General features: G+C 50.3%; 1 protein-coding gene across 11 annotated transcripts in view; it reads right to left on the reverse strand.

The window, feature by feature from the left end:
- The window catches only part of HEXD (hexosaminidase D), a 146,636-nt gene that overhangs the window by 32,261 nt on the left and 91,421 nt on the right, over positions 1-22,954 (reverse strand). For all 11 annotated transcript variants that reach the window (XM_029600368.1, XM_029600365.1, XM_029600366.1 and 8 more), the window contains one exon: positions 18,377-18,455. In XM_029600368.1, the coding sequence (XP_029456228.1) occupies positions 18,377-18,455 (79 nt within the window). The remainder of the gene's footprint in view (positions 1-18,376; positions 18,456-22,954) is intronic.

Consider the following 22,954-nt stretch of genomic DNA (forward strand, 5'->3'; position numbering starts at 1 on the left):
GAGGACAAGGACCTACCATTAATTGGCCCTTTATTGCATGTGAGGGTTGCCACCTGCACCTTCAGGGTATTTAGGGCCAAGCCTTTAACCAAACCCTCCTGCAAAAATTCCAAAATCAGTGGAATCTCTACTCTAAGAGGATGAGAACCTCACCCCGCACCAGCTCTTGAATACTTTCCAAACCTAGAGCGGTAGAAAACTAGCATGAAGCAATGTGGATATTATTGCCTGAGAATAACCACACTTCAGCAGATGATCCAGCTGTCTCAAGGGCCAAACCGTAAAACAAAACCGACCTGGATCATCGTGAAAGATCGGCCCCTGATGCAGAAGATCCTCCCTGATCAGCAGCCTCTAAAGACTGTTCACTAGGAGTCATTTTAGATCGGTGTACCACAATCTCTGTGGCCAAACTGGAGCACCAGACATATGGTCTCGGTATGACTCACAATCTTCTGAATTACCCTCCCAATCATTGACCAGGGAGGGAAAACATATAACATCCTGCTCCGCGGCCAATGCTGGATAAGAACATCGATTTCCAGCACTCTCAGGTCCCTTCTGTGACTGTAGATATAAATACAAAAATGGCCGACGTCAACAAGACACTATAAGCTGAAAAACATTGTCTGCCAGATTCCACTCTCCTGGGTCTAAGACCTGTGCTGAGAAAGTCAGCCCTCACATTGTCCTTCCCAGCAATTGAGAGGCGGATAACTCCTGAAGATGTTGCTCTGCCCACACCATGAGAAAATCTATCTCCACTGACATCTGATGACTTCTGGTTCTACCCTGATGATTTATGTAGGTAGGTAACTGTTGTGTCATTGTCTGACATTATTCTCACTGCTAGACCTGCCAACCACTCAGCGAACCATAGACATGCCAAGAGAACTGCACAAACTTCCAAACGATTGATGGTCCAATGTCATTCCTTGGCTTTCCACCGACCTTGTGCCATCAACTCTTGACAGTGAGCCCCCCAACTCAGAAGGCTCGAATCTTTCATAAGCACAAACCCATCCCATGTCTCCAAGGGCACTCCTTTCCTGAGGTGGTCCGCTTGTAACCACCACTGCAACTGCTCAACCACTTCCATTGGCAAGTGGAGCCTTACTGTGTACTCCTATGATTGCAGATTCCACCAGGAGAGCAATGCACACTGAAGCGGCTGCATATGCGCCCTTGCCCAGAGTACTACCTCCAATGTTGCGGCCATCTACCACAAGATCTTCAGATTAAGTCTACACCTTTGGACAAAATAGTCACTCTCACCAACTTCTGGATGCATTTCTCTGGCAGGAACACTCTTCTCCGCTCCATACTGAACCGCTCTCCAAGGTACTCCAGGGTCTGTGTCGGCAGTAGACTGCTCTTGGCTAAGTTCACCATTTAGCCTAGTTTCTGAAGTAGGCAGAGCACTTTGTGAGACACAAATTGACTCTCTTCTGCATTCTTGGCTCAAATCAACCAGTCAACTAGATATGGAAGGACTAGAATGCCATCCTTGCACAGACAGGCCACTGCAGCCACCATGACCTTGGAGAAGCTTCTGGGTGCTGTAGCCAGACCAAACGGTAGGGCTTGAAACTGATAATGGTGCCCTAGAATGACGAAACAAAGGAACCGCTGATGCTCCTGTCGATTCAGGATATGTAGATAGATTTCCATCAGATCAAGAGACTTGAGGAATTCTTTCTGTAAAGACATAATTATGGAGTGTAAAGTTTCCATCCTGAAGTGAGTCACTTGCTGGTTGACTCCCTTCAGATCCAAGATCGGTTGGAAGGAACCCTTTATCTTCTTGGGAACAACAAAATAAACCGAATATTTTCCTGCGATCTGGGAACTGGAATCTCAGCCCTGAGGTCTAGCAGCCTTCTCAACATAGCCTCCACTTCTAGAGCAAAGCCATTTATTATTACATCCAGGATCCATTCGTCTGTCATGATTTGGGCCCACCTGAGATAAAAACCAGAGAGACATCCACCTATCTCTGGAACCGGTAGGTGGGCCCCTGCACCTTCATTCCGAAGATCGAAATGCTCCGGTCCTGGAACCCACATGCTTACGTGACTTCTTAGGATGAAAGGACTGAGATCTTCTAAATGGATATGACTTCTGAATTGCTGCCCCTCTGTAAGGGCAAAAATGATGGGAGTCCCTGGAATGGCCTTTTGCCCCAAAAGAACGGGATGCCTCTTTCTTGTCCTCTTGGATACACTCCATTGATTTGCCATCTTCTCCAAATTACGTCCGAACAAGAGAGAATCTTTAAAGGGTAACCTTGTCAAATTTGACTTAGAAATCATATCCGCCAACCACAGCAGGGGTCTTGTCGCAATCATGGAAACTACACCTCTAGCAGTCGTATACACCAAGTCACAGTCCGCATCAGCTAAAAATGCGCTCCTGGTTCCATTGCCGGCCCATTATTGGCTCCCACTCCTTGATTCTCCTGAGAGAGATGCAAACCTGCACGTGCCACCAAGCAACAGCAAGAAGCTATTTGAAAATTCATTGCCATTGCTTCAAATGCCTGCTTTAGGATGGCCTCAATCCTTCTATCCTGGGCATCCTTCAGAGTTGCTTCCCTTTCGACTGGGATGGTGGTTCACTTGATAACAGAGTACACCAAAGCGTCAACCTTTAGGGATCGTAACTGCTCCCTTGCCTTCGGATCCAAGAAGTACAGGCCTGCCAAGAAACATGCACCTTTAAAACTCACTTCTGGAGTGGTTCCACTCAAGGTCAATTAACTCTTACACTGGTTCTAGGAGGGGAAAGAAACAGGATATCTTGTGCAAAGTATCCAAGATGGGATCTTTTTTTTGTAACCCCGTAGTGACACCCCCATCTGCTCCGAGTGTTTTCAAGTGCTGAGTCAACAGATCTAGCAACTTGTCCTTGTGAAAGAAGAGGAGTAAAATCCTATGTGGCTCCAAGTCAGGTGGAATTTCCCCCTCTTCCAGAGGTATAGAATCCGAATTGTCACCGGAATCATCTGATGGGTCATGATCCTCATCCTTCTCTACTTCAACAGGGACAGCTTATCTACGGCGCTTGCCCAACTTGGATGCCAAATGAGAAGGTCTATGATGTGTCTCCTTCTTACTGGCCTGCTTAGCCTCTGCTGGATGCCCTTTCAGAAAGGCTTGTAACCCCTGGAAAAGCTCCACCAGGAGGAGGAGGATGAATCCATACCAGGGCCCATATGACAGAACATGGCACTCTCTGAACCCTCCCCATGGATGTCCCTCCCATCGGGAACAAGGGGTGAGAGGAACTGTCCATCACATAGCCTCCTGTGCCCCCCTCCAACAAGTCCTCTAGAGGGGATGCCCTAACGATGGCAAAATCCTTGGGAGGCAAATCATCTTGAGCCTTCAGATAGCGCTGGAATAGGCGAAGTGAAAGCGATGGCTGGAATGCCCTTATATAGCAAGCCGCACAAACAGTAAGGCACTTAGAAATTTCAGTCTCCAGCACCATTATCAGTCACCAAAAAGGCCACTCTCCTTCCATGTGGTCTCCTGTATGCACACCAACGCCCACATAGACATAACCGTGCAATTACACTTTCAAATCTAGGCCACGGGCTTGCACGCATACATGCATGTATACATACATGCCTACTCTAAGCAACAGCTGCATTACATGTATTCATGCATGTGTGGGGGGAAAAAACTGCCCTAGCCACCCACTACATGACCGACCGACAGACTGGGTCTGTGATGCAGAGCCTACAAGCGAATGCTGCTCTATCCCCCGACTCATGCCATCTCCACTCTCCATTAACTCCCCAGAGGTGTGGGGGATTAGCACCAAGGAGAGAAATGACTCGGTAAAGAAAAGGGGGCCTATCACTTCCCTCCTTTCTCTTTTTACCTGAGCTCAGCCCTTCCCTGGCTGAGTGCACGATTTGGTCAGCAGCTGGGGGGGTGGGGTAGAGGGCACAAGCCTTCACTGCTGAGCTCTCCCTAGTCCTCCAGTGCTCTGTTTTTTTTTTTAAGCTTAAGCCTAGCCAGGCATTGAGGATCGACTGTGCAACTGAGGGAGGGTCCAGCCTGGTGTCACCTCAGGCGCTCAACCTCTTCTTTTTTTCTTCTCATCTTCTTTCTTTTAAACACGGCAATCCCCACTAGGGAGATGCATGTCCAACATCTGCTGGAGATGGAGAATACTGGCAAGCTGATGTTGGGGCAGGGCTATATGTCAGTGATGTCAGCGAGTCAGTTTTCTCGTTCTCCATCTGCTGATAGTAGTGCATAACCCACTGGTGTGGATTGGCCTGCCTGAATGCAAAGTAAAGTGGAAATAACTGGGAGTCCAGAGAAAGAGCAGGAAGGCTGTTGGTCTTTCCTGCCTCTCTTCTATCTTTGGTTCCTTTTTTAATGGAAATGTTTTCTTCTCGGTTTGACTAGAGTCCAGTGAGGTTGGTGTGGCAGGGTATTAACCTCCCCATATAATATGGGTACTCCATCTCGGTCAAAATGGGATTGTCCTCAGCTCATTACTTTTTAATTAATAGGAAGATAAGTTCTCCTGTTTTGGCTTTAGTTGTTGTATAATCATGTCCCTAATAGGGTGGCTGGCAGGCATTATTCTCCCATATTGTATTGATTCTCAATCTTAACCAAAGTTCCAAGAAAACAATGTCCTTAGCTCTTTTTTTAAGCCCAGCTCAGACCCTACATTATGATCTTAACTCAAAAGAGACTGAGAAGTGATGCTATGTCATGCCCTTGAATACCAGTTGGGTGCTACAAAGGAAAATTAGTTCTTACCTGATAATTTTCGTTCCTGTAGTACCACGGATCAGTCCAGACACCTGGGTTGTGACTCCGCACCAGCAGATGGAGACAGAGCAAAACTTGACGGGCTCCCTACATATAGTAAGGTGCCACCCACAGCCCCTCAGTCGAACGAACTGTCAAAGCAAACCAGTGCCCGACTAACTAACTAGAACAATTTTAACCAATTCAAACACCCTCTGGCTGAAAACCGAAAACATCAGACCAGAGGCAAGCGGCAATAAGCCAAGAACTGGAACAATAGCAGTACAACTAACCAATCGAGCGGACTCTCTCTCTCTCTTCATTGTACCAAACAGACGGGCGGGAGCCTGGACTGATCCGTGGTACTACAGGAACGAAAATTATCAGGTAAGAACTAATTTTCCTTTCCCTGTACGTACCCGGATCAGTCCAGACACCTGGGATGTACCAGAGCAAACTACCGAGGGTGGGAAGCAGAGAGTCCCGCTCGGAGAACACTCGCCCCAAACCCCGGCGCTTCAGACGCCTGGACATCAAGTCTGTAATGCCTTGTGAAAGTATGCAAGGACTTCCACGTCGCAGCCCTACAGATCTCCTGCGTGGACACCTGAGAGACCTCGGCCCAGGACGTGGCTTGCGCCCGAGTGGAATGAGCACGAAGCCCCCTAGGCGCCACTTTACCCCGCAGAAGATATGCGGAGCTAATAGCGTCTTTGAGCCAACGCGCAATCGTGGCCCGCGACGCCGCAGACCCCCGGCGAGGACCGGACCAGAGAACAAACAGATGGTCGGAAATCCGGAAAGAATTCGTAACCTCCAGATACCGAAGCAGAATCCTGCGAACGTCGAGCTTCCTTAACTCTTTCATCCCCTTGTCCATCTGATCCCCGACCTCAAAACCTGGGAGGTCCACTGACTGATTTAAGTGGAACGAGGACACCACCTTAGGCAAAAAGGACGGCACAGTCCGCAGGGAAACTCCGCCCTGCGAGAATCGCAAGAACGGTTCCCGACAGGATAAGGCCTGCAGCTCCGAGACCCGACGAGCAGACGTAATGGCTACTAGAAACACGGTCTTCAAGGTAAGATCTTTCAGCGTTGCCCGCTTAAGAGGCTCAAACGGTGCTCCCCCAAGCGCCGAGAGCACGCAATTCAAATTCCAAGACGGACAAGGATTCCGCACAGGAGGGCGTAAATGCTTAGCCCCGCGAAGGAAGCGCACCACATCCGGATGACACGCTAAGGACACACCGCGCACCTTACCGCGCAGACAACCAAGTGCAGCCTTCTGTACTTTCAGGGTACTCCAGGCCAGCCCCTTCGACAGGCCCTCTTGGAGAAAGGTGAGGACCCCCGGCACAGGCGGCCGTACAGGGTCCACCGCATGAGTACTACACCAGTCCTCAAAAACCGTCCACACCCTCATATAGGCTAAGGACGTGGACTGTTTACGAGCCCTCAACAAGGTAGCAATCACAGCCTCCGAGTACCCCTTAGTCCTTAAGCGCGCCCTCTCAAAAGCCATGCCGCGAGACAAAAGTGATCCGCATCCTCCAAACAGACGGGACCCTGTCGAAGAAGAGTTTCGGCCCCGAGAAAACGAAGCGGAGGCTCTGCCGCCAGCTGAATGAGGTCCGCGAACCACGGGCGCCGTGGCCACTCCGGCGCCACCAAGATCACGTCCGCCGGATGCAACTCGATTCGGCGCAGAACCTTGCCTATCAGAGGCCACGGGGGAAACACGTATATCAACACGTCCGTGGGCCAGGGAAGCACTAGAGCATCGACTCCTTCTGCGCCCCGCTCCCTCCGACGGCTGAAGAACCGAGGGGCCTTTGCGTTTTGAGCGGTGGCCATCAGGTCCAGGCGTGGCGTTCCCCACCTGGCACAGATGAGGCGAAACGCCCTGTCCGGTAACTCCCACTCGCCTGGATCCAGCCGATGACGGCTGAGGAAGTCCGCCTGCACGTTGTCCACACCTGCGATGTGAGACGCCGCCAAGCCGCTGAGGTGTTGTTCCGCCCAGATCATGAGCCGCCGTGCCTCCTCCGCTACTTGCTGGCTCCTCGTGCCCCCTTGACGATTGATATACGCCACCGTGGTCGCGTTGTCCGAGAGCACCCGAACCGCCTGGCCCCGTATCCACGGGAGAAACGATTGCAGGGCCAACGACACCGCCCTGGTCTCCAAGCGGTTGATGGACCACCTCGACTGCTGGCTCGACCACTGTCCCTGGACCGAGCGGCCTCCGCAGACCGCCCCCCAGCCGAGTAGACTGGCATCCGTCGTCACTACCGTCCAGGTGGGCATGACCAGAGACACCCCGCAGGACAGATGATCCCGGGAGAGCCACCAGTGCAGACTGGCCCTGGCACAGGGCGTGAGAGGCAGCGGAAGATAAAACTCCTCCGAAACTGGCTTCCAACGGGAAAGTAACGCTGATTGTAACGGTCGCAGGTGAGCGAACGCCCAAGGGACCAGAGCGAGGGTCGACGCCATGGAACCCAGGACCCTCAGGTAATCGCAAACCAGCGGACACCGCATGGACAAAATGTGGCGCACCTGTCGCTGGAGCTTGACCACTCTCTCCTGAGTCAGCGACACCATGGCCCTCTCGGTGTCGAACAGGGCCCCCAGATACTCCAACTGCTGCGTAGGCTGCAGATGACTCTTGGACAGGTTGACTACCCAACCGAGCGAGCGCAAGAGTTGGAGGACCCTGGCAATCGCCTGCCGACACCCGGCCTCCGACTTTGCTCGGATGAGCCAATCGTCCAAGTAAGGATGCACCAGCAGCCCTTCCCCCCGGAGCTGAGCAGCCACCACCACCATCACCTTGGTGAAAGTGCGTGGAGCCGTGGCGAGGCCGAAGGGAAGCGCCCGGAACTGGTAATGGCCTCCCAGTATGCAGAATCTCAGGTACCGGTGATAAGCCGGCTGAATCCCGATGTGAAGGTACGCCTCCGTGAGGTCCAGAGAAGCGAGGTACTCTCCCGGACGAACCGCGGCAATCACCGAGCGGATCGTCTCCATCTTGAACCGCGGCACCCGCAGGCATCGGTTGACCCCCTTCAGATCGAGGATGGGACGAAAAGCTCCATCCTTCTTTGGGACCACGAAATAAATGGAGTACCTTCCCGTGCCCTGCTGATCCTGCGGCACGGGAGTAATGGCGCCCAGGTCCTCTAGACGCCGAAGGGTGGTCCGGACAGCGGCGCGCTTGACGAGCGCTTTGCAGGGTGAGATGAGGAACTTGTCCACCGGGAGCCGCACAAAATCTAACGCGTAACCGCCTCTTATCACAGCGAGCACCCATTGGTCTGAAGTGATTCTGGTCCATGCCTCGTAAAACAGGGAGAGCCTCGCACCCACGTAAGGTACGAGGGCGGGCGGCAACGAGGAATGGACCCGTCTCGTTTCATTGGGCCGACTTGGACCCCGAGCCGGACGAGGGTCCACCGGCTCTGTTGAACTTCTTCCCTCGAAAGGACTGCGACCAGGAGGATGATCTAGCCGACCCGGACCGGTAGGACTGACCCGACCCTGTCGCCCTCTGTGGCCGCTGCCGACGGTTAGACCGGAATCTGTTTCTCGCCGAGAAGGACGACCGAGGTCTGGGTCTATCTTCCGGCAACTTAAAAGCCTTATTCTCGCTCACGAACTGCATCAGGTCGTCCAGCTGCTTACCAAACAGGAGCTTTCCCTTAAAAGGTAACGACCCCAGGTGGGCCTTGGATGCCCCATCCGCAGCCCAGTTACGAAGCCAGAGGAGCCGACGCGCCGAGACCGCCGCTACCATAGCTCTGGCCGATGTTCTGAGCACATCGTGCATCGCATCAGCACTGTAGGCAATCACCGCTTCCAAGTTATCCGCCTGAGTAGCCTCCCCGGAGGAGAGGTCGGCATTGGCTTGCAGGACTTGGGCCCACCGGAGACCCGCTCGCAGTGCAAAAGTACTACACATGGCTGCCCGCACCCCCAGTGCGGACACCTCGAAGATCTTCTTCAACTGCACCTCCAGCTTCCTATCTTGGATATCCCGGAGGGCCGTAGCACCCGTAACGGGAATGGTAGACCTCTTTGTCACTGCGGACACCGCCGCGTCCACACGTGGAAGGCGCAGCAATTCCAGAGCATCCTCTGGAAGGGGATAAAGCTTGTCCATAGCTTTACTCACCTTCAGCCCCAGTTCCGGGGTATCCCATTCCCGGAACAAGATATCTGAGACCGAGAAGTGAAAAGGGAACGCCAGCGCAGGACCCGCCAGGCCCAGCAGCACCGGGTCCATCTTGACTCCTTGCCGGGACTCCACTGGTGGAGGATCCACGCCGATCTCATCCAGGATAGTCGGGATAAGGGGATAAAGTTCTTCCCTACGAAACAGGCGGACGACCTTGGGGTCATCACCCTCAGCCGCCTGCGGGCCCTTGCCGGCTCCCGGTTGGGCCTGTCCGTCGTCATCAGGGCCCTCCTGGCCTTCAGGGGCTCCCGGCATCGCGTCCTCGTCCGAGGAGGCGGTAGACGACGTCTCCGAGTCTTGTGGTTCACCACGCGGCCGTCTCTTTTCCCGCGGCCCACCCCGGGCCTCCCGGGTCCGAACGGCTCTCTTCTGGGGCCGGGAACGATCTTCCTTCCCCCCCGAAGCTTTTCCCGCTTTCAGCCTAGACTTTTTGTACTTTGCGAGTTTCTGCAGCAAAAACGAGAAATCTTCCGAAAACGAGCCCTCCGATCCGGAGGAACCCTCCACAGCACTCGGGGTCCCCGACCCACGGGGTCCCGGGGGCTCTCCCCCCGAAATCCTGGGCTGTGGCGACAGCGAGGGAGGCTGGGCGCCATCTTGGAGGGCCCTCCTCGTGGCGTCCCTCACGCTGGACAAAATGGCTTCCGTTCCCGCGCTAAGCGGGAACGGATCCAAGGACGCGGCCTCCGAGCCTCCGGCACGCGACGGCGAACGGGCACCCCGCGATCGACCCCCCCGGGCGACCGCCGACGAGCCCTCGCCCCCGGAGACGCAGCTCGAACAGACCCCGTCCCGGGAGAGACGCGCGCGCACAGCGCCGCACGCGCGACACGCTGACCCTCTCGGCATCCGCGGCGACGAACGGCCCCCCCCCCTAACCAGCGCCGCCCTCCCGCTAAGCGACCGCACGAACGGCGAAACGACGGCGAACAGGGAGAGAGAGCCGGCGCCGCAAGGTCAGCAGACAGAAAAAAAAAAAAAAAAAAAAACCGCTATGTGTATATTTTTTTTTTTTTTTTTTTTTACTTAGGCGCTAGCCGTGGTCCTGCAGTCTTCAGCTCCAGCGGGGGTGAGTGAACCGGGCTCCCCGGTGTCACCCCCGACGCTGCTGCCAGCACAGGCCGGGTCCTCGACCCTCAGCAGCGGCCTCGACCTGGAGGGGATGGTCCTCTCAGGACCTTCCAACCCTCCTGGGAGGCTCCCCCGACGGGAGACTTCTATCTTCTTCTTTATTTTCTTCTCTTGATTTCTTTTTTCTTTTTTTTTTTTTTTTTGCAAAACCTCACTGCCCTAACTACTTAGGACTAGATAGAAATACCAAAATAGATCCCTGACTGACTACCCCGAGCCAAAACAACCAAGGATCCCCGAGACTGTGGGTGGACCTGCCCCATCTGCTGGAGACAGAGAAAGACTGAGGGGCTGTGGGTGGCACCTTACTATATGTAGGGAGCCCGTCAAGTTTTGCTCTGTCTCCATCTGCTGGTGCGGAGTCACAACCCAGGTGTCTGGACTGATCCGGGTACGTACAGGGAACCTTAGTTATGGAGAGTTTTTGTGTCTTCTGATACAGGAAGCAGACAGTAGGACTAAATGATCAATTTTGTCAGTGGAGATGGGTAAACAATGGAGTTCCTTAGGGATCCATACTGGGACTGGGATTAAAAAAGGTGTGGAGGAGAAGCCATAAACTGTTAATAACCAAGTAGGTTTAAGGATTAGCTACTACAAATCACTGCGCAATAGCAACATGGGATTTATTTACTGTATGGGATTTTGCCAAGTACTTGTGACTGAGATTGGTCACTGTTGGAAACAGGATACTGGGCTTGATAGACCCTCGATCTTATCTTTAGTGGCAAACAGTTCAGTTTAAGAAGACTCCATTATAATATGTACTTATTTCCAAAAGCTTACCTGGTGAATGACAGAATGCTTAGAGCTGTAATTTTCTGGGAAAAATAAGTGGATTGTTGGCAGGTCAATAAAGGAAAATTGGTTCTTACCCCGAATCAGTCCAGACTGCTGAGTTCTGCCTCCCTTCCAGCAGATAGAGACAGAGAAAAGCTTGAAGAGCACCCCCTCTTAATCCAGTGTACCACCTGCTTCTCTTCAGTATTAACATTAGCAAAGCAGAATAACCATTTTAAACAACGGGCATATCAAGCAAGGACAAGAACAAACCAAACAAACTATGTACATATGAGAAATAATCTGTAATCTTCTTCTGCGGCACCTAATAGATCCAATAGAAAATGCTGTGAATAGAAACCAATGAGCGGACTCTCCAAGAAAAAACTGGACACCCACACCCCCCCTTTCAATGGGCGGGTGACTAGACTGATCCGTAGTACTATAGGAACGAAAATTAGCAGGTAAGAACCAATTTTCTTTTCCCTGTACGTTCCCGGAGGAGTCCAGACTGCTGTGATGTACCAAAGTGTCCCTAACTGGTGTGGGAGAGTCCCGCTCGAATGACACTGCTCCTAAAACAGTTGACGTCCGGTGCCTGGATGTCCAAATGATAGTGTCGCCGCTCTGCAGATTTCTTGCGGCGATACCAACTGGCTCTCTGCCCAGGAAGCAGCTTGCGACTGGATTGAATGAGCTTTTAAACCATCCGGAACAGGCCGCCCGTGGCAAATATATGCGGAAGCGATAGCCTCTTTCAACCAACGGGCAATGGTAGTTTTAGATGCTTTATGTCCTTTCTTAGCACCACTCCACAGAACAAAAAGATGATCGGAAACCCGAAAGGCATTGGTGACCTCGAAGTAATGCAAAGAACCCTTCTGATATCTAAACACTTCAATTCTCTGGCGTGAGAAGTATCTCGATAGAAAACAGAGAAGGCTGGAAGTTCCATGGATTGATTTAAGTGGAAGACAGAGACAACCTTCGGGAGAAAAGATGAAACCATCCTGAGCGACACCCCAGAATCAGAAATCCATAGAAAAAGTTCCCTACAGGAGAGGGCTTGAATCTCAGAGACCCTCCTAGTGGAGCAGATAGCCACCAAAAACACTGTCTTGAGAGTTAAATCATTTAAGATGGCCTTCTTGAGGGGCTCAAAGGGAGATTTGCATAACATCAGAAGCACAAAATTAAGATTCCATTAAGGACAAATGGAATGGACCGGAGGGTTCAAGTGCTTTGCCCCTCTAAGGAAACATACCACATCAGGGTGTGCTGCCAGAGACGCACCCTCAATCTTGCCTCGAAGACATCCCAAAGCTGCTACTTGCACCCGGAGGGAACTAAAGGATAACCCCTTGCTGAGGCCTTTCTGTAGAAATGCAAGAATCTGTGCCATTGAGGCCTGACGAGGAAGGACCCCTTGCTCGCTACACCAAGAGTCGAAGATCTTCCACACCCTGACATAAGTTAGAGAAGTAGAGGTCTTCCGCGCCCGTAGGAGAGTGGAGATGACATCCTCCGGATAACTTTTCTTTTTCAACTGCCTCCTCTCATAAGCCAGGCCGCTAGACAAAAGAGATCCGCCTGGTATAAAAATACCAGACCCTGACGCAGCAAGTTTGGAAGATGACTTAATCGCAGCGGACCATCCAAAGCCAGGTTAACAAGATCCACAAACCATGGTCTCCGAGGCCATTCTGGTGCTACTAGGATAACCATCCCTGGGTGAGCTTCTATTCTCCTCAAAACCTTGCCCACCAGAAGCCATGGAGGAAACACATAAAGCAGAACGTCGTAGGGCCAAGGAAGTACTAGGGCATCTACCCCTTCTGCCCCATGCTCCCTTCTGCGGCTGAAAAAGTGTGGTGCCTTCGCATTTTTCTGAGTTGCCATCAAGTCCAAATGAGAAGTGACCCATTGGTAAGAGATGTTACGTCATTGCTTCCCAGGACAGTTCCCATTCTCCGGGGTCCAGTGCTGACAACTGCGAAAATCCACCTGCACATTGTCGACCCCCGCTATGTGAGAGGCCGCCAGCAGGGCTAGATGTCATTCCGCCCAGGCCATCAGTTTCTCTACTTCTAGCGCTACGGGACGACTCTTGGTTCCCCCTTGATGGTTGATGTAGGCCACTGTTGTCGCATTGTTGGACAAAACTCGTACCGCCTGATTGCGGATGAAAGGAAGAAATCTCTGCAACGCCAAGCACACTGCTCTCATTTCCAGGTGATTGAAGGACGATTGTGCCTCCTCCTATGACCACTGGCCCTGGGCCGACTGCGACTGGCATATGGTTCCCCAACCGAAGAGCTTGGCGTCCGTGGTTACTATCACCCACTGAGGCACCTCGAGATCCACACCTCACCTCAAGTGGTCGAGGACAAGCCACCAACCAAGACTGGACCTGGCGGACTCCGTGAGTGGGAAGGGAACCTGGAATTCCTCCGACTTTGGATCCCAGAGGGAAAGCAAAGCTCTCTGCAAAGGTCTCATATGAGCAAATGCCCATGGGACCAATTCCAGAATGGACGCCATGGAGCCAAGAACCTGCAAGTAATCCCAGACCCTGGGAACTGGCACTAACAGGCGATGTTGAACTTGTGACGTCAGCTTGGTTATCCGGTCCTCCCTGAGGAAGACTTTGCCGACTCGAGTATCGAATCCTGCTCCCAAGAAATTCAGGACCTGGGAAGGAAGCAGATGGCTCTTGGACTGAATGATGACCCAGTCGAGGGAGGTGGTGTAAGACTTTGTATATTGCCAGCCTGCAAAGATCCTACAATTTCGCTCGAATGAGCCAGTCGTCTAGGTATGGATGAACCAGTACTCCCTCCCGCCTGAGAGCTGCCGCCACCACCACCATCACCTTGGTGAAGGTGCGGGGAGCTGTCGCCAAACTGAACGGTAGGGTACGGTGCTGAAAATGCCTCCTGAGGACCATGTACCGGAGAAATCTTTGATGCTCCTTGTGGATCCCGATGTGCAGATATTGTGAGATCCAGGGAAGCCAAGAACTCGCCGCTGTGCACCGCCGCAATGACTGAGCGCAGGGTTTCCATCCGAAACTTTGAGAGCTTTGTTCACCTTCTTGAGATCCAGGGCACCATAAAATAGATGGAGTATCTCCCGGTCCTGCACTCGTCTGGAGGAACAGGAACAATGGTCCCAAGACCTTCCAGCCAGCGAAGGGTCTGATTCACGATCTGCTTCTTTACCAGTGACCCGCAGGGAGAGATCAGAAACAGGTCTCATAGAGGCCGAGCAAATTCTAAAGTGTAGTCATGTTCTATGATGTTTAGAACCCACTGGTCCAACGTTATTTTGACCCACTCTTCGTAAAACAGGGACAGCCGTCCACCAATGACTGAAACAGAGGATTTGGGTCCCGAAGACCCCTGATTGATTCCGTCGTGGTTCGGTCTACATCCCAAAAAGGAGTGAGACCAAGATTGAGATCTCCCCAATGATTGTCTCTGTCCTGGGGGGGGGGCCTGCCCTATTCTAATGGAAATGCCTTGGACCCCGAAAGCGAGAGGGGAGAAAACTTTTAGGTCCCCTAGGCTTGTCCTCAGGGAGCTTATGCATCTTATTCTTCCCTAAGGACTTTATCAGTTGCTCCAGATCCTCCCCAAACAGGAACTTGCCCGAGACTTGGACGAAACATCGGCAGACCAGTTGTATAGCCACAAAAGGCATCTGGCCGAAACCGCAGAGACCACAATCCTGGACAAGATACGGAGGTGGTCATATAAGGCATCCGTGCCATACGCCACCACTGCCTCTAAACGCTCTGCCTGCTCCGACTCCAGAGGAGAGAGATATTTCGCACTGAAGAGTTGTTGAACCCACCTCAGGCTCGCTCGCTGCATAAGACTGCTGCAGACAGCAGCCCTAATACCAAGCGCTGACACCTCGAAGATTCTTTTGAGATGGATCTCGAGCTTTCTGTCCAAATCTGCTTCACTTTTTTGAAGGAGTTAATAAACATGTGGATAAAGGTGAACCGGTAGATATAGTATACTTGGATTTTCAGAAGGCGTTTGACAAAGTTCCTCATGAGAGGCTTCTGGGAAAAGTAAAAAGTCATGGGATAGGTGGTGATGTCCTTTCGTGGATTGCAAACTGGCTAAAAGACAGGAAACAGAGAGTAGGATTAAATGGGCAATTTTCTCAGTGGAAGGGAGTGGACAGTGGAGTGCCTCAGGGATCTGTATTGGGACCCTTACTGTTCAATATATTTATAAATGATCAGGAAAGAAATACGACGAGTGAGATAATCAAATTTGCAGATGACATAAAATTGTTCAGAGTAGTTAAATCACAAGCAGATTGTGATAAATTGCAGGAAGACCTTGTGAGACTGGAAAATTGGGCATTCGAATGGCAGATGAAATTTAATGTGGATAAGTGCAAGGTGATGCATATAGGGAAAAATAACCCATGCTATAATTACACAATGTTGGGTTCCATATTAGGTGCTACAACCCAAGAAAGAGATCTAGGTGTCATAGTGGATAACACATTGAAATCGTCGTTGCAGTGTGCTGCGGCAGTCAAAAAAGCAAACAGAATGTTGGGAATTATTAGAAAAGGAATGATGAATAAAACGGAAAATGTCATAATGCCTCTGTATCGCTCCATGGTGAGACCGCACCTTGAATACTGTGTACAATTCTGGTCACCGCATCTCAAAAAAGATATAATTGCGATGGAGAAGGTACAGAGAAGGGCTACCAAAATGATAAAGGGAATGGAACAACTCCCCTATGAGGAAAGACTAAAGAGGTTAGGACTTTTCAGCTTGGAGAAGAGACGACTGAGGGGGGATATGATAGAGGTGTTTAAAATCATGAGAGGTCTAGAACGGGTAGATGTGAATCGGTTATTTACTCTTTCGGATAGTAGAAAGACTAGGGGGCACTCCATGAAGTTAGCATGGGGCACATTTAAAACTAATCGGAGAAAGTTCTTTTTTACTCAACGCACAATTAAACTCTGGAATTTGTTGCCAGAGAATGTGGTTAGTGCAGTTAGTATAGCTGTGTTTAAAAAAGGATTGGATAAGTTCTTGGAGGAGAAGTCCATTACCTGCTATTAAGTTCACTTAGAGAATAGCCACTGCCATTAGCAATGGTTACATGGAATAGACTTAGTTTTTGGGTACTTGCCAGGTTCTTATGGCCTGGATTGGCCACTGTTGGAAACAGGATGCTGGGCTTGATGGACCCTTGGTCTGACCCAGTATGGCATTTTCTTATGTTCTTATGTTCTTATGAAGATCCTTAAGAGCTGCCGCTCCAGCCACTGGAATAGTTGTCCTTTTGGTGACAGCTGACACCGAAGCATCCACCTTAAAGGTTCCTAAGAGTTGTCAGGCAGCAGATAGAGTTTGTCCACAGCTCGTCCCATTCGCAGGCCTGATTCTGGAGTATCCCACTCATGGAGCATAGGATGAAAGAGGAATGTCATCGCTGGACCCCGCAACCCGGCCAGAACAGGGTCTACCGTGTCCTGACGTGGAACATCCTGAGACAGCGAAATTCCCAACTTGGCTAGGACATGTGGAATTAGCGGGTCAAGCTCATCCCTCTGAAATAAGCACATGGTCTTTTCTGGTTCCTCACCCTGATCTACCCCAGTGAAGAGGGAGGGAGGCGCGGAAATATCAGGCCCTGGATGTTCTACGGAGTCCGAGTCCCCCCCAAGGAGGTTCACAGAGACCCCGGATCTTCCTAAGCTTAAATGCTCCTGTGGCTCCAGCCGCCTGGGGACCTTCGAGGGTGGAGAACGGCCTGTGCACTGATGCCCCACCTTGCTGAGACTGTCTCGCCAGATAAGCTTTGTACATCAAAAGCACAAAATCCGCTGTAAAGGCCGGCTGACCCCTAACATCCCCTACCAGGGGATCGGGGTCATCATCAAAGCCATCCAGAAACGAGCCCCAAGGGCTCCAAGGCCTCAAATCAGCGGGAGAGAGGTAAGGCGAGAGATCCCCTCCCCGGTTGCTTCATCCGATGTGGCAGCAAATGAACTCAAAATGGCCACCATTCCCACGCTCAGCGGGAATGGGGCAGCCGCAGTCTCCTGCCTATCTGGCCATTCGCCCGCCCCACAGGACTTAGCCGCTGTTCCCCTCTGTTGGTGTCCGATGTCCCCTCCCCAAGGGGGAGCTGCAAAGCTGGCTCTCCGCAGGCTGAGCACCGTGAAGCATGCGGTATGGCCGGCGAAAAAGAAATGCTGAAGAAGCAAGCGGCAACAGAGTTCGGGAGCCAAAAGCACAGGCACTACACAGCACTGCTGCCGAACGCACGGTTGCTGCGGAAGAACAAGAAAGGAAAGCGCTCGGCTTTTTTTTTTTTTAAATGGCAACCCCAAAGCTTTTACCGGAGCAAGTTGGAGGCATGCTGGTGTCTCCGGGTCCGGGACATAGGAAGGGGAGGGACCGGACCACTGGTATTTACCCCAATGCCTCACGGAATGAAGGAGCAGGCAGGGTATCCAAACCCAGCTCCGGGTATACCTGCTACGAGGGGGGATGGTCCCACCAGGACCTGCTAACCCCCCGGGGGGATTAACTTTGTTGTCCTGCCTGATCTGCCAAGGAGAAAGAAAATGAAAAAAAGCTCTCTCCCCCCCCCCCCCCCCCCTTTTTTTTGTAAGTTCAATATCACAGGTTTTGCACCATCTCCATCTGCTAGAGACAGAGAAATACTGAAGAGACGCAGGTGACACCCCGGATTAAGAGGGGGGTGCTGTTCAAGTTTTTCTCTGTCTCCATCTGCTGGAAGGGAGGCAAAACCCAGCAGTCTGGACTGATCCGGGTACGTACAGGGAATACCTTTTAGTGGACCACTATCAGCCAGGCACTTTCACAAAGCATAAAGTTTATGGCTTATTTTGATTTGATATAATATGGCATAGTGATTTCCAATTGCAGCATAATCTCTTTTTGTAATCATTCATGTAAACAGGGAGGAATTCCTGTAGAAGAGAGGTTCTCTTCCCAGTCTTTGGGACACACCTAGCCAGTCAGGTTTTCAGGATATCTACAATGAACAGGCATGAGATAGATTTACATGGACTGAGAATCCCTGTACAAGAATAAAGTTTAAAAAATGATTTTTTTAATATGAATTTTTAAATATTTGCTAAAATGAGTTATACTGCATTCTTTAAGAACTCTCCTAATGCATAGAAGTGGCAGTTATATAAGAACATGCCATACTGGGTCAGACCAAGGGTCCATCAAGCCCAGCATCCTGTTTCCAACAGTGGCCAATCCAGGCCATAAAAACCTGGCAAGTACCCAAAAACTAAGTCTATTCCATGTTACTGTTGCTAGTAATAGCAGTGGCTATTTTCTAAGTCAACTTAATTTGTTCTTGGAAAAGACAAAATAAAAGTTTCAAACAACAAAAAACCCTTATGGCAAAGACTTTACCTCATAAAAGTATCAATTTCCAGATGTGACATCTGTAGGTGGTTTTTCACAGCATCTTTAACTTTTTCAGAACAGCAATCTGGGGAGGAAGGGGAGAAAACACCAGGCCTGAAACAGAAGCCCAGAGAAGAACAGCAGGCAGAAATGTCTCAGAAGTGGATATAGATGCAAAGAACAGATGTGACTAACCACATCAGGCATCATAGCTTTATTTTTTCAAGCTTTTATTTTTCTAAAACTGAATCCACAATTGAGGCAGGGTTCTCATATTCCCAGGGACAGGTTTGATTTAACTTTATCTTATTGCTAAGTATCTTCCCTATACTATTGCTACCTATACAGTGTATTGCTACCTATACAGTTTTGCATTGTTAAATTCTCAGTTTTATGCTCTTATGTCCCACCCACCTCCAAATGTATATGCAGCAAGTCACATCTTTTTCTGTAATCTATCTTGTGCCTTTCTTAGGAAAAGATGGAATATCATATGAAAAGTCACCAGCCCCCCTATGCCTATTGCCAAAGTTCACTGGAAATGGGGCCCTGGGACAAATATGCATGAAACTAATTTTTCTACCTCTCACAGAAATCAGTTCAAAGCTCATACACAGCAGTAAGTAAGGTTTGATTGAGACCTAAATCCTCAGTGTTTTCAAACTATAAACAGCAGCAGAGTTTCATAGAAACATATAGAAACATAGAAATGACGGCAGAAGAAGACCAAACGGCCCATCCAGTCTGCCCAGCAAGCTTCACACTTTTTTTTTTCTCATACTTATCTGTTTCTTTTGGCTCTTAGTAACCTTTTGGTTCTATTTACCATTAATGTAGAGAGCAGTGTTGGAATTGCATCTAAGTGAAATATCTAGCTTAATTAGTAAGGGGTAGTAACCGCTGCAATAAGCAAGCTACACCCATGCTTATTTGTTTACCCAGACTATGTAATTCAGTCCTTGTTCATTGTCTGTATATAGATCCACTTTTCTTCATTCCCCTGCCGTTGAAGCAGAGAGCTATGCTGGATATGCGTGAAGTATCGGTCTTTCTCCCCTGCCTTTGAAGCAGAGAGCTATGCTGGATATGCGTGAAGTATCAGGCTTATTTGGTTTGGGGTAGTAACCGCCGTAACAAGCTACTCCCCGCTTTTTTGTGAATGCAAATTCTTTTTTCCACATTTCCTCTTGCCGTTGAAGCTTAGAGCAATGTTGGACTCTTAGTGCAATGTTGGAGTCGCATTAACCGTGTGTATGTTTATTGAATAAGGGTATTATCTCCAGGTAGCAGCTGTCATTCCCGCGAGCCACCCACTCTTCATTCACGTCCTCTAGACTTTATGGATCCACAGTGTTTATCCCACGCCCCTTTGAATTCCTTCACAGTTCTGGTCTTCACCACTAACTCCGGAAGGGCATTCCAGGCATCCACCACCCTCTCCGTGAAGAAATACTTCCTGACATTGGTTCTGAGTCTTCCTCCCTGGAGCTTCAAATCATGACCTCTGGTTCTGTTGATTTTTTTTCGACGGAAAAGGTTTGTCGTTGTCTTTGGATCATTAAAACCTTTCAAGTATCTGAAAGTCTTTATCATATCACCTCTGCTCTTCCTTTCCTCCAGGGTGTACATATTTAGATTCTTCAATCTCCCCTCATAAGTCATTTGATGAAGACCCTCCACCTTTTTGGTTGCCCTTCGCTGGACCGCCTCCATCTTGTCTCTGTCTCTTTGGAGATACGGTCTCCAGAACTGAACACAGTACTCCAGGTGAGGCCTCACCAAGGACCTGTACAAGGGGATAATCACTTCCCTTTTCTTACTCGATATTCCTCTCTCTATGCAGCCCAGCATTCTTCTGGCTTTAGCTATCGCCTTGTCACATTGTTTCGCCGTCGTCATTAGACTATCACCCCAAGGTCTCTCTCCTGCTCCGTGCACATCAGCCTTTCTCCCCCCATCGAATACAGTTCATTCGGATTTCCACTCCCTATATGCAATGCTCAGCACTTCTTGGCATTGAATCTCAGCTGCCATTTCTTCGACCACTCGTCCAGCTTCCTTAAATCCCATCTCATTCTCTCCACTCCTTTCGGCGTGTCCACTCTGTTTCATAGGAAAAAATGCAGGTTTCCATTCAAAGCTGCCTTTAAAAAAAAAAAATCCTTCTAAGAGAGGGCTTCCCAAACTGGATCAGGACCCCAAATGGGGGTCAGAAAACTCTGAGCTGGTATCACAAGTGTTTCTCTTCAGGCACCAGCAGCATTAGTAGTGGAAGTCAGCATGGGGCCTTTGAGCCAGCATGCATTCACAGGACCTGCAGTGGTGCTGCCTTTGCATGAGGCCACTATAGGGCCTGTGAGCTTGCATTAATTCACAGGCTCTGTACTGACTTTCATTAGTACTGCTGCTGCTGCTTGCAGATAATGGTCAGGCTTGGGACCAGCCATGAGGGGAGGGCTGAGTATGCATGGGCCAATGGAGATTGCCACGGCTTCACTCTTCTCATCCACTACTGGACCTACCTGAGAAAATGTTGCCCCTGTCATCAACCTGCCCTCATCAGTTGTTATCCACCTTTGGCCCAGAGTCCGAAGGAAAATGTTCTGCTAATCCTGGCCAGAGGGATGTTTGGAGGATGGGCTACTTGAAGGGAGAGATGAGATACAGCAAGAGTTTGAGGGTTGGATAAGGTGGAGCAGGACTGGCTGTGGAAGGTGAGAGGGGGGAATGATAGAAAATCAATGGAGGATCTAAGAGGAGGTTGAGGTGAAGGATTGGAGGGGAGGCTCGGAGTTGAGAGGGAATGGTGATGACAAGATCAGTTGGGGGTTATAAGAAGGGCTTGGGGTGAGAGAGGATCAACTGGGTGAAAGATATGGATTGAGAGAGGAGTGAGAGTTGAGAAAAGAGGCCCACTGGAGGGGCTGCAAGTTGAGACGGGATCAATTGAAGTGCAGGGGAAAGTGAGAAGGCGCGATTGTTTGGAGGGGGACCTCAACCTTGCTAATTTCTTTAGTTGTCCTATGTGGTCATGTAAATTTTAAAGTGGTAAAATGGGGTCACATTGGCTAAACATTTGGGAAGCCCTGTTCTAGGGTGTGTTTCCATCTCATGGGTATACCTAGTAACGTGGAGTATAACCAACTTGCATCAAGAATGGAAAGACCTTCTACAAAATAGCTCAAAATCCAAAGTTTCCTATTCTTGGCAAAATAAGAATGATTTGTAAGCAGCAAAATAGGCCTGTGTTTAAAATGGCACCCAGTCATAGCATGATGTTGAGAAAAAATGGAGTAAGAAAACCTAGTGTGTGCTCTGATGTTCTCTTCTATAATGAAAAATCCTTTTCCTTTTTGTCTAGGCAGGCCAGTCCACACAAGTGGGTTATGCAAACCTGCCAGCAGATGGAGACCAGTGACTTGCTGACGTCACTGATCTCCATCTGCTGGCAGGTTTACATAACCCACTTGTGTGGACTGGCCCGCACTTTATAGATATATAAAGTCCTGCACCAACATCACCCTGCCAATATTCTCTGTCTCCAGCAAATGGCGGACATGCATACTTTCTGTGGACATAGATAGACCTGTCAGGCATGGGAGAGGTGACGGACGGCTCTTGAGATGAAAGCCTGCCTCCCTCCCCCCTAAGGGGCCGATGCAAAACAGTACGCTCAGCTGAGCGCACTGTATATCTCGCAGTTGGTCGCGGGTTGTATAGGAGCTAATTAATTCCCTTATGCAATAAGGGGATTAGTGCCTCTACAATGAGCGTCCAACGCAGAGTGAGTCTAATAGCGCTAATCATATGAAAATGCATGTGATTGAGGTTATTAGCATTCACTTCTGATGCAAAAAAAAAAAAAAAAAAAAAGAACGTCTAGGATGCACATTTAGCAATCAGAAATTAACGCCTGCTCCAGGCAATTGCGTAGCCAAAGCTGTCTCCTGGCTGCCATATGGACGAGGTCGGAGGCTGCGTCAGTGAGAAATGCGAGAGCTGATTCCATGTCTTCTCCCGGGGTGTTGTTTCTTGCCTGTGATAAACATGAGCACGTCACCACGGTGCAGCAAGTCGCGATTCGAAGGGACAGGGCTGCTACCTCAAAAGCTTGTTTCAGAATGGTGTCCATGCGTCGGTCATGTGTATCCTTGAGGGCCGCTCCCCCCTCCACCGGAATGGTGGTGCGCTTCACAATTGCGCTAACTATGGCGTCTACCCTGGGGCACGCCAGCAGCTCCTTGGATGCTGGATCCAGAGGGTACATGCCCGACCCCCTTTGAATGAGGCCTCCGGTGCCTTCCATTCCAGCTCGATTAGCTGCTGTGCTGCTAGTAGTAGGGGGAAATGGTGAACCATTTGGCGCAGGCCCTCTAGCAGGGGGTTCTGTACAGGGTCCCCTGGGGGTCCTGGCCTGGAATGGCCAGCTCTGATAAGCATTGTAAGACCAGGCCTGGCAGATCTTCTTTCCGAAAGAAGCGTCTCATGGTCCGATATGGTTCTATCTCCGAGGGAAGTGCACCCTCCTCGGGGGGCTCCTCACTTACCTGGGAATAATCCGAATCCCCATATTCGGGGCTGTCG

The sequence above is a fragment of the Rhinatrema bivittatum genome, chromosome 4 (genome assembly GCF_901001135.1).
Source record: "Rhinatrema bivittatum chromosome 4, aRhiBiv1.1, whole genome shotgun sequence".
NCBI classification, from domain to species: Eukaryota; Metazoa; Chordata; class Amphibia; order Gymnophiona; family Rhinatrematidae; genus Rhinatrema; species Rhinatrema bivittatum.